Source organism: Culex pipiens, chromosome 3 (assembly GCF_016801865.2).
Source record: "Culex pipiens pallens isolate TS chromosome 3, TS_CPP_V2, whole genome shotgun sequence".
Taxonomy (NCBI): domain Eukaryota; kingdom Metazoa; phylum Arthropoda; class Insecta; order Diptera; family Culicidae; genus Culex; species Culex pipiens.
The window spans coordinates 32772953-32785168 of record NC_068939.1 but is presented as its reverse complement, the minus strand read 5'-3'; the positions used below and the strand labels follow the sequence as shown (position 1 = coordinate 32785168).

The following is a 12216-nucleotide window of genomic DNA, read 5'->3' as shown; positions in this document are numbered from 1 at the left end:
TCGCTGAAAAAATCTCGTTCCTAGAGCAAATCCTGTTATTTTGACAGCTGTCTAAAGTTGAGGTACGTTTTTGGCCAAAAATAACCTCTTGAAAAATCATTTTTCTAAAATTTTTGTTGGGATTGCTCAAAAACTACCCAAATGTTTGAAAATCTCCACTTCAAACATTGTAGCATGTCAATACGATTCCCTCGAACAAGAAACACTGTTGGATGACTTGTTTTTACCATATTGTTGTATTTGAGCATCATTTTAGTTTCATTTGACCCAATGTCACCCCCTCTAAGGGGTGAGATTGGGTCAATTTTCAATTTATTGGCATTTAAGGTAGTGTTCATCAAAATCCACCATATTTTCGGAAAATGTTAGTAAACTATCTAAGAACAAATCTACGTTGGAAGATTTTCGATGTTGTTTAAATTGTTTTTGTTATTGAGAAATGTCGAGAGGTGTATCGTTTTTTGACCCATAGTCACCCCCACTGACGGTATTTAAACCTTTGCATGGCAATATCTCAGCAACTAAGGGTCGTATCAACAAAGTTCAAAAAAGAAAAAATACAGATAATTTTCTCAGCTTTTCAAGAATATTTTTTTCAAAAGTGGGCAAACATGTGCACTAATTTTAAAAAATGGAAAACTGCGACTATTTTTTTAAAAAAATTCCTAAATATGGCTTTATCTTGAAAACGGTGCACTTTATCAAAATTTCACTGATGTACTTTTTGATTGCAATTTTGATTTTACATCGAAAAATAAAGTTGAAAAATTTTTGAGACCAATATTTAGAATTTTTTAAATAATCAGCATTGATTAAAAAAATCATAACTCGGTCAAAGATTTTTTGCACAACCTGGAAATGGTGAAAAGTTGGCATTTGATGTCCTCTAAAACATATCAAAAAATGAAAAAAAATAATACAATAGTGTTTTTTTGCAAATCAAATGACAGAAATCTGAGAGAACTGCTCTTATACTTTTTTTAATGTTATGTTTAATTGATTTTCACAAGTTTGCCCTTTATTTTTAATTTAACTAATATAATTTATTTATTTTTTGTGCCGAACGATAAGTTGTAAACAAATTAAGCATAAGCAGTGTTGCAAAAGAGTGATAGAAAAGCTATCAATAGATTATCTCTGCACCAAAAATATCCGAGAGTATAGCGGCCGTCACTATAGCTTGTGAGATCTCTTCTTGTGTCTCGTGATTCCCAGCGATGTCATTCTCTCTCTATCACTCCTTCCCTTTTCCTCGACTATGCGCTCTCACCGCTGAGTCTCTCAACCTCTCCGAAAACTGCAATGAGAGAACGCGAGATGGCGATTAGGAGCCGACCACGCATGACGCCCCTTCAAACTACGTTTGCGAAATTGGTTTTGTGGCGGCTTTTGTGGTTAAACGCTGTTGCGGTAGGATGATCGTGGAAGCGTGAATGAGAGAGAAAAGGAAAATGTCAATCGCGAGTGGGTAAACACAAAAACGTGTTCGGCTATGTTCGGCACTGAGAGTTTCAATGAAGAGAGAAGAGCAGTTGTATTTGAGGCATGAATATTCAGGCGAGATAATTGTAGTTGCCGAGAGGTGATATTTTGATATTTTAACAACCCTGAGCATAAGCATAGGTGCCCACCCGAAGTTGCTACTCCGTTATTGACCAGGACCTCCAGAAGTTACATCCACGAGCCGTGGAAGATAAGTGGGAGCTATCTTTCCTCGCTTCGCAACTTCTCAAAGGCCCCTATCATGCTGATCAATACCGGCGCCGGTCACGACCAGTGGTAGGGTCACGGGGAAGTGGATGGGAATGTTAGTCCGATACTTGAGTGATAGAGACCGCCCAATCGAGTGGCAGTGATGTGACCATGAGCATTTTGTTTATCGGTTGAAAATTTTAAATCTTAGGCAGCCGGCTGCGGAAAGATAGATAATTGATTATTTAAAAAGTTTTTTTTTATCGAACGCGTGCCAGCCGAGCAGTAGTGCTATGGGCTGGACTTAACAGTATATTTTTACTGTTTTTACAATTTAAATAACGCGAGCAAATTTCAAAAATAGTAAATAAATGACGCTTTACTCTTCATAAAATCGATAGTTTGATGAGTTAATACTAAAACTGCCAGTTGTAATAAATTTTTACGATCATTTTTACGATCATTTACGACGAAAATTATCGCGAAAAAACAGGACTGCGCGTCCCCAGAAGCACTGCACTTATCAGAATTAGGATAACACAAATTTGATTGAAAATCACTCTTTAAAAAAAGACAAAAAAAAATAGAATTTCTGTTTCCGCCCGGGATCGAACCGGGGGCCTTCCGCGTGTTAGGCGGATGTGATAACCACTACACCACGGAAACCAGCTGATTTCGGGCTCGTGTATCGCGCGAATGCACTCAGCCTCTCAGCTGATCGCTCGCGTGGTGTGGCATGTTTTGGGCCTGCACTTCTTTTCCGAGCATAAATTTTCCGTGGAAAATAGATAACACTTGGCACCAGCTCGCGGCTGGCAAGTGCGACCCCGGCCAGGGTGGACGATTTATGGCTGACAGTTTGGAAGTCTGTTTTTTTGTTTTGCCAGGAGGTCGGTTTTAATTTGATTATTTATTACTCGCGAAGTGGGTAACGCTTTGCAGGGTTGGTTGGAAAATTGCTCAAAGAATGTTGCACTATTGCAGCATCAATCAAGTGGTATACCTCGAATAATATCACTGTTATTTGATTTTATTCGAGAGAGTAGCAGCAAATAAAAGTCGCCGAGATGACTCACCTTGCATCGGGAACTATCTTGTGCAAAATTTTGTGCACCTGCATGCACTTTTTCTCGGGATGACTCACAGAAAAATAGCTGTGAGATAAAGCCAAATACCACAACTCAGCATAAATTTGATCACACACAGATTATGTACCACGGGAGAGACCTCCTCGAAGCAGGCGGTCGGACAAAACACATTCCACAATTCCGTTCTGGCGCGCGCCAAGAATTGTGGCCAGTCATCATTTTGGACGTTTTATTACACCAGAGGGGGTATTCGGAATGATCTTTGTTCTTCGCCCCCAGGGAAGGCGTTTGAAGTTGTCGTCTTTGTTGTAATGAAAGATGATTTTGATTCAATTGGTTGTGGAATTTATACTAGCCTCAATGTCACTCGATGTTGGTCACCCTGGCTAGCTGGATCTGTTCAGATGATGGCTAGCAATGTACACAGAAAAAAAAAATTATGGTAATATTACATCTGGAAAGGGGTACATCTCTTATTTCAGAAAAAAATGTGTTATTTTACCTCTGAAAATGTGTAATTTTACCACTATTCTGGTGTAATGTCACTTTTTCAGTCTAAATTGACGTAAAATTACATCATAAAAGAGGTTATATTGAGCCTTCCAAATTTACAGAATTTTTTGCTGTGTATTCAATATGAGCAAATTATTATTTTTTGCTATCGTCATGACTAAGTTGCGCTTAAAGGATGATACTAAAAGAAGGTTGACCTTGGTAAACCTGGGTTGTAAAGCAAAAAAGAGATTTCGCGGTTTCAGCTATATTCGATACAAACCACCTTTTTGGTGGACATTTTGTTTTGATGAATTGATAGTCTTTTTTAGTTATTTTTATTAATAAATTGTTTAATGTTCCCTTTATCAACAAAAAAAAGCCTAAACCAAAAAATTAAAATACGCAGCTTTTGGCACCCAGCATGGTCATCGCTCAAATTTTTAAGTTATCGCAGGTTTAGTGAAAAAAGTGTGTTTTGCCTATTCTGTCATTTTCCTGTTTTTGCGAGTGGCGCGTCGAAAAAGTCAGTTTTTATTTTCAAAAATCATATATCGGAAACGTACGGTTCGACATCGCTAATATTTTGATATGTTATGCGAAATTTTCCGAGGATTCCGATAAGAATATTTTCAGACATAGGCTCTTTGGTCCAAACACGGTCAAAATGCCATTTTAAATTTTCATTCGACTTTTTCAAATGTTAAGCTAGATTTTTGAAACTTCTTACTATGTTTTTCAAACAGCCAAACTAATCACCTTTCTTTTGCGTCTAAGACAGCTAAAATCGGATGAAATGACGCGGAGATAAGATTGTTTTTTTTAAAGTGGTTTTTGCAAAAAAAAATGACGAAAGTTGCCATTTTTGAACCACTCTAGCACGATGTAGGTCACCCTAATAGACAAACAAAAAAATATGGGTCTGATTATTTTGGCCAAGGAACCCCCAGAGAAAATTTAAGCCCGATCGGAGCACGTTTTTTTCGGTTTAGGCTCTTTTCAAATGAAATTGCTGTATTATTGTTATTGAAAATGAATTGACATTCTTTTATTTGAAAACAAAAAAAATAGACATTTTAAACAGTTATTAATTTTTTGATAAAGAACTTTGATCTTAGAGATCGTGCATAAACTACGTGGGCTTCAAATCAGTTTTTTTCGTTCCCTTAAGAATCCTCTGATGAGGGGACAATAGGGTCCTAAAACCCTATGTCAATTGTTTTGTGCCACGGTAAAAACATGATTTAAAACACCTTGCATCTTCTCACGGTCGTAGGAAAAGATTGAATATAGGCTAATGGGTGCCAATTCAACTTAAAAAAAAACTGTCAAATTATTTGTCATGTTGCCAAATATTATTTTTCTCGAAAATAGTTTCGATTTTCATTTTATGATCATCCCTAGTTCTGGCTCAATTCCGCCGTCATACAACCACGTGCTCCATTTGTTTGTCAACAAAGCTGCAGCAAGGTTTTGACGGTCGTTGGGCCGTCGGTCGTTTCAAACCACCGAGTCCAGTAAGGAACTGATCGTACAATATTTAATTGCAATGAAAAAAAAAATAATAAGTTATTTATTAAGACAACATTTTACGATGGGTCAACTAAGGTCCTCTTGGAAAAAGCTGTCAAATAAGATGCTTTCTGTCAACAAGGGCCACGAAGTTATTTTAAAATCAATTTGTGGTCGTAAAAAAGGTTTACTCAGAAAATAAATTTAACCAATTTAAGCTTAATTTGAGGACCCATTTGCCAAATCTAACGGATTTAGGCAATATGGGTTTTAAATAAAACTTAACATTTTTGATACTAAACTTGTACGCTGACAGTTCGACAAAATTGGCATGGTTTTTAATACTGAATTGAAATTTTACATTTTGCCAGAATTGGACACATTCGGAAGTGGTCGGTCCCTTCAAGGAAAGTTCCGATGGGTGAAAATTTATACATGTTCTGCCAATCAGCATGTCAAACTTCACGGTTTTTGAAACTGATCTTAAACTTTGACATTTTGACAGAATTGGCCACATCCTGGGCTGGTATATTACATTTGTGAAGGAGCTTTTATGTCAGAAAAATGTGTAATTTTACCTCTGAAAATGTGTAATTTTACCCCTTTTCTGGTGTAATGTCACTTTTTCAGTATAAATTGAGGTTCAAGCCTTAACCCTCTCACGCCCATGGTTACTCCAGAGCACCAAAACTTTGAACTCAAATATCTCGGAACTGACACAACTTTTCATGGTGCTTTAAGTTGCAGTTGTTCATGTAGAATGTATACTAACATCTTCCCAAATTTCATCAAATTTGGTTAAGCACAAGCAAAGTTACAGTGTGAAATGTAAACAAAAATGGGCCAATTTTAGGGAAATAAATAAGACCTGTTTTCGAAAGCCCGTAAAAAATACCAAGCACAAAATTTTATGAAACAAAAAATGTTTTGCTATCATTTGAACCTTGGACAAGAACCCCTGTGGATAACATTGTGAGTTTGGACCGGTTTTAAGTGTTTTTCAACCTTTTTCATTTGGTGCACCAGAGCACCACCTAGGCATATGAGCAACTAAATATTCAGGAGCACTTTTTTCTAAATTACAGAAAAAGCTTATTTTTATCAAAAAAAAAGTTTATAAACGTTTTGACTATTCATAAACAAGACAAAACATTGTTATTAGACCGATAATTTTATTATTTTCCTCATTTTTCATGAAAATGGTTGTTTGTGGGTTTAGAATGAGCCAATCAAAGAAACCTGAAGATGCAGAGATTTTAGAATTTGTAGTTAATACTTTAGAAATATGGTCTTACAGCAAAGAATAAGTAGTTTTTAACACATTTCAAAGCGTTTTCAAACAAATGGACCAATAGATTTGAAGAAAACGAGATTTTGTGGTTTAAAAAAAAGTTGCTCATCTTCCTGATGGTGCTCTGGAGCACCACTTCAAATTCTACTTTTTTGTCCCAATTCGATGTTTGTGGGTCAAAGTAAAGTATTTCCTGCATTTTTGTACCAAAATTAAGCCATTTACTATTTTTACGATAAGCAAACAGCTCTGGGCGTTAGAGGGTTAATCTAATTTAACACTTCCAACCCTGTACTGCCAAATATCTTACACTTTTACTAACTAACGCTTTTTCAATTCTTCCCCCCACAGGGTCGCCACACAAAGACTGGACAACTCGCTGCCATTAAGGTGATGGACGTCACCGAGGAGGAGGAGGAGGAGATCAAGCTGGAGATCAACGTGCTCAAAAAGTACTCCAACCACCGGAACATTGCCACGTACTATGGTGCATTTATCAAAAAGACGTCCGCCGGCAAGGACGACCAGCTGTGGCTGGTGATGGAGTACTGCGGGGCCGGTTCCGTCACCGACCTGGTCAAATCGACCAAGGGCCAGAGCTTGAAGGAGGAGTGGATCGCGTACATCTGCCGGGAGATCCTGCGGGGGTTGAGCTACCTGCACACGAACAAAGTGATACATCGGGACATCAAGGGCCAGAACGTGCTCCTGACGGACAACGCCGAGGTCAAGCTGGTGGACTTTGGCGTGTCGGCACAGCTGGACAAGACCATTGGCCGGCGGAACACCTTCATCGGAACGCCCTACTGGATGGCGCCGGAGGTCATCGCATGCGACGAGAACCGGGACGCCACCTACGACAATCGGTCCGACCTGTGGTCGCTGGGCATCACCGCACTCGAGATGGCCGAGTCACAGCCTCCGCTGTGCGACCTGCACCCGATGCGTGCGCTCTTCCTCATTCCCCGCAATCCGCCGCCCCGGCTCAAGTCGAAGAAGTGGTCCAAGAAGTTCCACGGATTCATCGATACGGTGCTAGGTGAGTTGTGGCGGTGAAACTTCCGCGTGTTTGTGCTCCTACACAGGTTAAACAACCTTCATCACCTTCGTTAAAGTTACGGCCCATAAACGATAATCTGATCAACCCATGAAGTACTGACCGATCGAAGGGTTATGAATCTGCGTGTGTTTTTCGTCCGGGCAGCGTCGCGTACAAGGATCTCTCTCGGATGCAGCGATTTTGATGGCCGTAATTGAAATCATTAAATAACCATTAATCAATCGCGCTGTTTGGGCCCCACCGCGTATGATTTATTCAGTAGTGCTTGCGCGATGGTCATTGGTTGTCGAGATGAGAGGAACCAACACTTCACAAACGTGTGCTAGATCGATAAATTGATTTTGACGGTCGCAAGGGACGCAGATGATTGGCCAAATTACGGCGGTGGACCACTTAAAAGTCATCACAAACTATCAAATAGATCTCTCTTGTTGGAAAAATGCAGGTGCCATGGGGTGGAGAAGTTCTTATTTTTTTTTACTTTTCTTTACCTTTCCGCGAAGAACTTCAGCCCCATCTGGAGTGTGTTTAGCCAGTGTCGGTGAAAAGACAAAGTTGTTTGGGAAATTTATTACAATAACCTCAGCGACGAAGTCGCAAAAAGGTGCGGGAAAAATAGTTCACGCGAAAAAACTTTTTAATTTTTCCAGAGTGCCTCAAGTGAAGACACGTGGAAAAGCTTTTCTGCCAAGTTGAAATTGCTAGGTGAACCGAAAAAATGATGAGCAATCTGTGGAAATTAGATTAGTTTATTCTGAGAATTTAATTTCTGACAAAAATCTTCTTGTTTCTTGCAGTTAAAGACTATCATCAACGGCCTTACACGGAACAGTTGCTGAAGCACCCGTTCATCAAGGAGCAGCCCACGGAAAGACAAGTGCGGATACAGCTGAAAGACCATATCGATAGGTAAGTCAACTAATCATCGATTGTTGTACTTGGTTAACTAATATCCATCTTGCAGGTGTAAGAAGCGCAAGCAGGAAAAGGAACGGGACGACTACCGGTACTCGGGCTCCGAGAACGAGGAGGAGGAACTGCCTACGGCCGGGGAGCCCTCGTCGATCATCCAGGCGCCCGGCGGTGACACGCTGCGGCGGAACTTCCAGCAGATCCAGGAGGGCCGGACGCTAATGCAGAACGCCGAACAGCAGCAGCCGCCGAACGCCAACCGGAACCAGAAGCCACAGCAGGTCGGTTGCGAGCAGGGTCGTCCAAGAAGATGGTCATGGATTGATTGGTCTGGTTTTTTTTTTCTATTTCAGCGAGACGAGCGGAGTAAACAGCAATCGGTGGAGGAGCCCGGTCCTCCGTCGCGGCCAGTTCTACCTCAGCGGTTGATAGTGGTACCGGACCCGCCGGCCAATGCCAACGCGAACCGGCCGCTGCCACCGACGCCTCGGTCCGGCAGCGGATCGTCCTCCCAGCAGCAAGCGCAACAACAGCAGCCATCGTCCCAGCAGCAGACGCCTCAGCAACCCCCGCGAAACTCCCAGAACATCTTCAAGCCAATGGTAAGTACCCGTTGTCCTGACCTCGCTCGCTGCCTGCCATTTCGGCAGTTGGTCCCTTGCGACGACTCTAGACATTGCCCCCTCCTCCCCCCCTTTGCCTAATGCTTCTTTATCCAATTATGTATGATGTGTATTTCTACATATAAAAATAACGACATTTGTCCTCTGTTGACCTGTTAGAACGTTTGTTCGTCGTCTGTTCGTTGTTTAGCTGATCAATCGACTCAATTGACTATAGATTACGCTCGATGTTTCGCTGTTTTATTGTGTATTACTCTATTAGAGACGTTCTAGTACTTCCTTTTTTCCAAAAACTTTACTATTCCCATTTCCAAGCTATGCTTAAATCCTCTTTTACAAATAGTAGTAGATCCAGACGTTATTACAAAGCTCAAAAAATACTCTGATATTCCCAAAATACGACACTACATCATCATAGAAGTGACATAACGATGAAATCAGCTTACAGCAAAGGACCTTTTGCACTACCAGCACATAACTCGAGCACCACCAACACGCAGAGAAATTGAACGCTTACGCTCGGGAGCACCCCACAAAATCACATTAATTGACCGCACAGAACGACAACCCAGCAGCACCCGTAGACCGCAACCTGTACAGATTGTTTCTGGTTTTACCGCACTTCCCCCACAAGACGCTACCAAAAAACTGGACCAAATTACGTTTAACTCTGGAAGTTTCCCTAGTAAAAAAATTGGTTTCGGTGAACAATTTGTTTCTCTTTTTCTTCTTTTTTATGTATCTGTCGTGTATTCGGTTAATGTACAAAACACACGCCTAAACTCTCAAACCGTACGGATTTCTCGATGATGGAACCACCCTCAAAATGGACACACGCCATGCCGCCAAAAAAAACAAACAAACCAAATATCGCACACACTCACAAACACCAATTACGCACTACAATCTACTACTACCTTTGCTACCACCTAATCTACTACTACTGTTTGGCTTGACCACGCCCCCTTCGCCAAATCCTGCGACTCACTGGATTTGGGGGCGTTTCCAATTAATGTAAATACGGACCAAAAACCAACCATTTCAACATAATCAAACACAATCATACACGCGCGAAATAAAAAAAAAATCGCTCAAATCGGTACGCTGCAGCTGCCACCACGACGACCAGAGGTAAGCCCGTTGCTTCGTACTATTAGCTCTTACTTGTTACGTTATGTTAGTTCTTGTTAGTGTTACCTGCCTTCTCCAAATCTGTTGCCAAAAACCTAGCCCTCCTCTCTCGCTCTCTCTCTGTCTGTCTGTCCTCTCAACCCTGTCGCCTGTTGTTTAATATTTTAAAAGTATCTACCTGCCATATGACCGCCGAGAGACTAGCAAAAGAGACACATCACGCGTCACATCTCATCACTTCACCCCTGTGACAAACTCGATTACATGTACCACCACCCCCGAAGGACATAATTTCGCGCTCCAGATACATCATAACTTGGCATCATTACACACATACCTACAGACAGAGTAACACTTTTGCGCCACGATTTTCGCCGTCGATCGAACAGTGCTGGTGGCCTTGAGGGACAGTGGTTAAATTGTTGGAGAAGAATCGCATGTGGAAATTTTGACGATTATAATAAGCAATCAAGAGTTGTACTGGACGTTATTCTAGTACTACATTTATTCAGTTGTAATGTTCACTTATTTTTTTTCCCATCTTGGTCGATTTTTTTAAATTTTCAATTTGAGAAAAAATGGTGGTCCAACAAAAAAAAACTCCATAAATTATTATTCTTCACATTTAAATTCTTAAAAATAAAAGCCAAGTGAAGCTATTTCCTAATCTAGTACTGCGCCGGTAGAGTTTTTTTTCGCATTCTACTGGTATTTGAATTACCTTTGAATTACCTATTCAACGATTTATAACATGATGATATTTGGTACGATTTCAGGTCATTTATTTAGCATCCGGATATATGCGAAAACACATTTGTATACATACATTTTGAACTACTTATCGAAATTTAAATTTTGTTGAAACTCGATCTATGGGACCCTGAACTGAATTGGTTTAGCCAATGCTGAGAAAACTGAATGACAATTTTGGTAACACACAGACAAACAGACATTTGTTCAGTTTTCGATTCTGAGTCGATAGGTATACATGAAGGTTGTTCTACCAGCGTTATGTGAAAAGTTCATTTTTAGAGCAGCCTTACCTCAGTGAGGAAGGCAAAAGATTCCTCAACCAAATGCCCTTCTGATAAAAAAATCTCAACTTTGAGTTACTTGTACATTTTTTAAATACCAAATTGAACCAAATTAGCTAAATAAAAATTTCAAATGGATGCAAGGCAATAACAAATCCTTGAAAGCTTTTTTTTAACAAAAAAAAAGTTCCATTTGAGTTCTATTAGCCTTGCTGGGTTGCGTTAAATTTAGGTTTAAATTTTGTGTAAAGTATTCAGAATACATTTTATAACATGAATACATAAAATAAAATCAAATAAAAGTCAAATTTTGAAAAAAAAATGTTTTATTATGAGTTCATTGACTTTTGCAATTTTTTTATATACTATATGATCAAATAAAAAAACTCCTAGAACGCTCAACCAAACCACACAATAAAAAATGTTTTTAAATTGAAAAAACGCGAATAAATTGTTTTGCTTTTTAACCATTAAATTAAGGGGTTACATACATACAAAAAATATTGAATTCACTGCTAAGATAATTATCAATCACTCCTGAAAGTTTCATGAAGATATTTCATGAATAAACTGAGTTAGAGACGTTTTAAACTCAAAATTTTGCCATGCGCAAAGCGGACTGTCTTATTTTCTGAGCGTTTTTCTCGAAACACCGAGTTGATCAACGGGTGCCACGATATCTCGAGATGTTGTCAACCATATTGGCTGAAATTTGAGGTGAAGTAGAGGTGGGCAAAAAAAGAGCGAGCCGCTCAAAGAGCCGGTTCACCGAAAAGAGCAAATGAACCATGGCTCACAACTTCGATCTTTTGAAAGAACCGTGCCAATATGGAATGATTTTTAAACGTGTTATAAATATAATTTATTGAATTTCGAACAAATTGTAGCATACAATTTATTTTTGAGAGTTGAAATTGAAATATATTTTTTTTTATAAAAAATATTCCCAAAATATGATTGCTGCCAAACACCACTTGAAAAAAATTCAAACTCATTTTCAGTTTCCTACTTGTCTTTGAATTTCCAAAAGTAAATGATTTTCTAAAAAAATGAAAAAAAAATTATTGTGCAACTAATTGTACATTAATCTATTACCAAAATACAAATTTGAGCACTTAAAATTGTTTAACTTGTCAAATATTACAAAACATCTACTTTAAGAAAAAAATTAATTCACTTGTCCGATTAAACTTTAGCGTTTATATAGACTTAATCGATTAAATCAGAATTTAGAAAAGAGTTCACAGAATATTTCACCAAATAAAATGCATTCGTTCAATTTTGGCAAAAATAAATGCAATTTGAAATTGGTAGCGATTTCTTCAAAATCCTAGATTTAAGTTTGGATGCCATTCAATTATTTCAACGTTTTGGTTCGAGT

At 39.2% G+C, this 12216-nt stretch overlaps 1 protein-coding gene and 1 non-coding gene across 14 annotated transcripts in view; one reads left to right on the top strand and one right to left on the bottom strand.

The window, feature by feature from the left end:
- The window catches only part of LOC120430453 (serine/threonine-protein kinase mig-15), a 128553-nt gene that overhangs the window by 80399 nt on the left and 35938 nt on the right, over positions 1-12216 (top strand). For 10 of the 13 annotated variants that reach the window (XM_039595562.2, XM_052710287.1, XM_039595561.2 and 7 more), the window contains 5 exons: positions 6427-7114; positions 7933-8044; positions 8100-8328; positions 8401-8649; positions 9781-9801. In XM_039595562.2, the coding sequence (XP_039451496.1) occupies positions 6427-7114; positions 7933-8044; positions 8100-8328; positions 8401-8649; positions 9781-9801 (1299 nt within the window). The remainder of the gene's footprint in view (positions 1-6426; positions 7115-7932; positions 8045-8099; positions 8329-8400; positions 8650-9780; positions 9802-12216) is intronic. The other 3 variants (XM_039595603.2, XM_039595580.2, XM_039595575.2) reach the window with 1 other exon arrangement.
- Positions 2286-2358, bottom strand: Trnav-aac (transfer RNA valine (anticodon AAC)). The gene has a single exon. It is a non-coding gene; the product is annotated as a tRNA-Val (tRNA).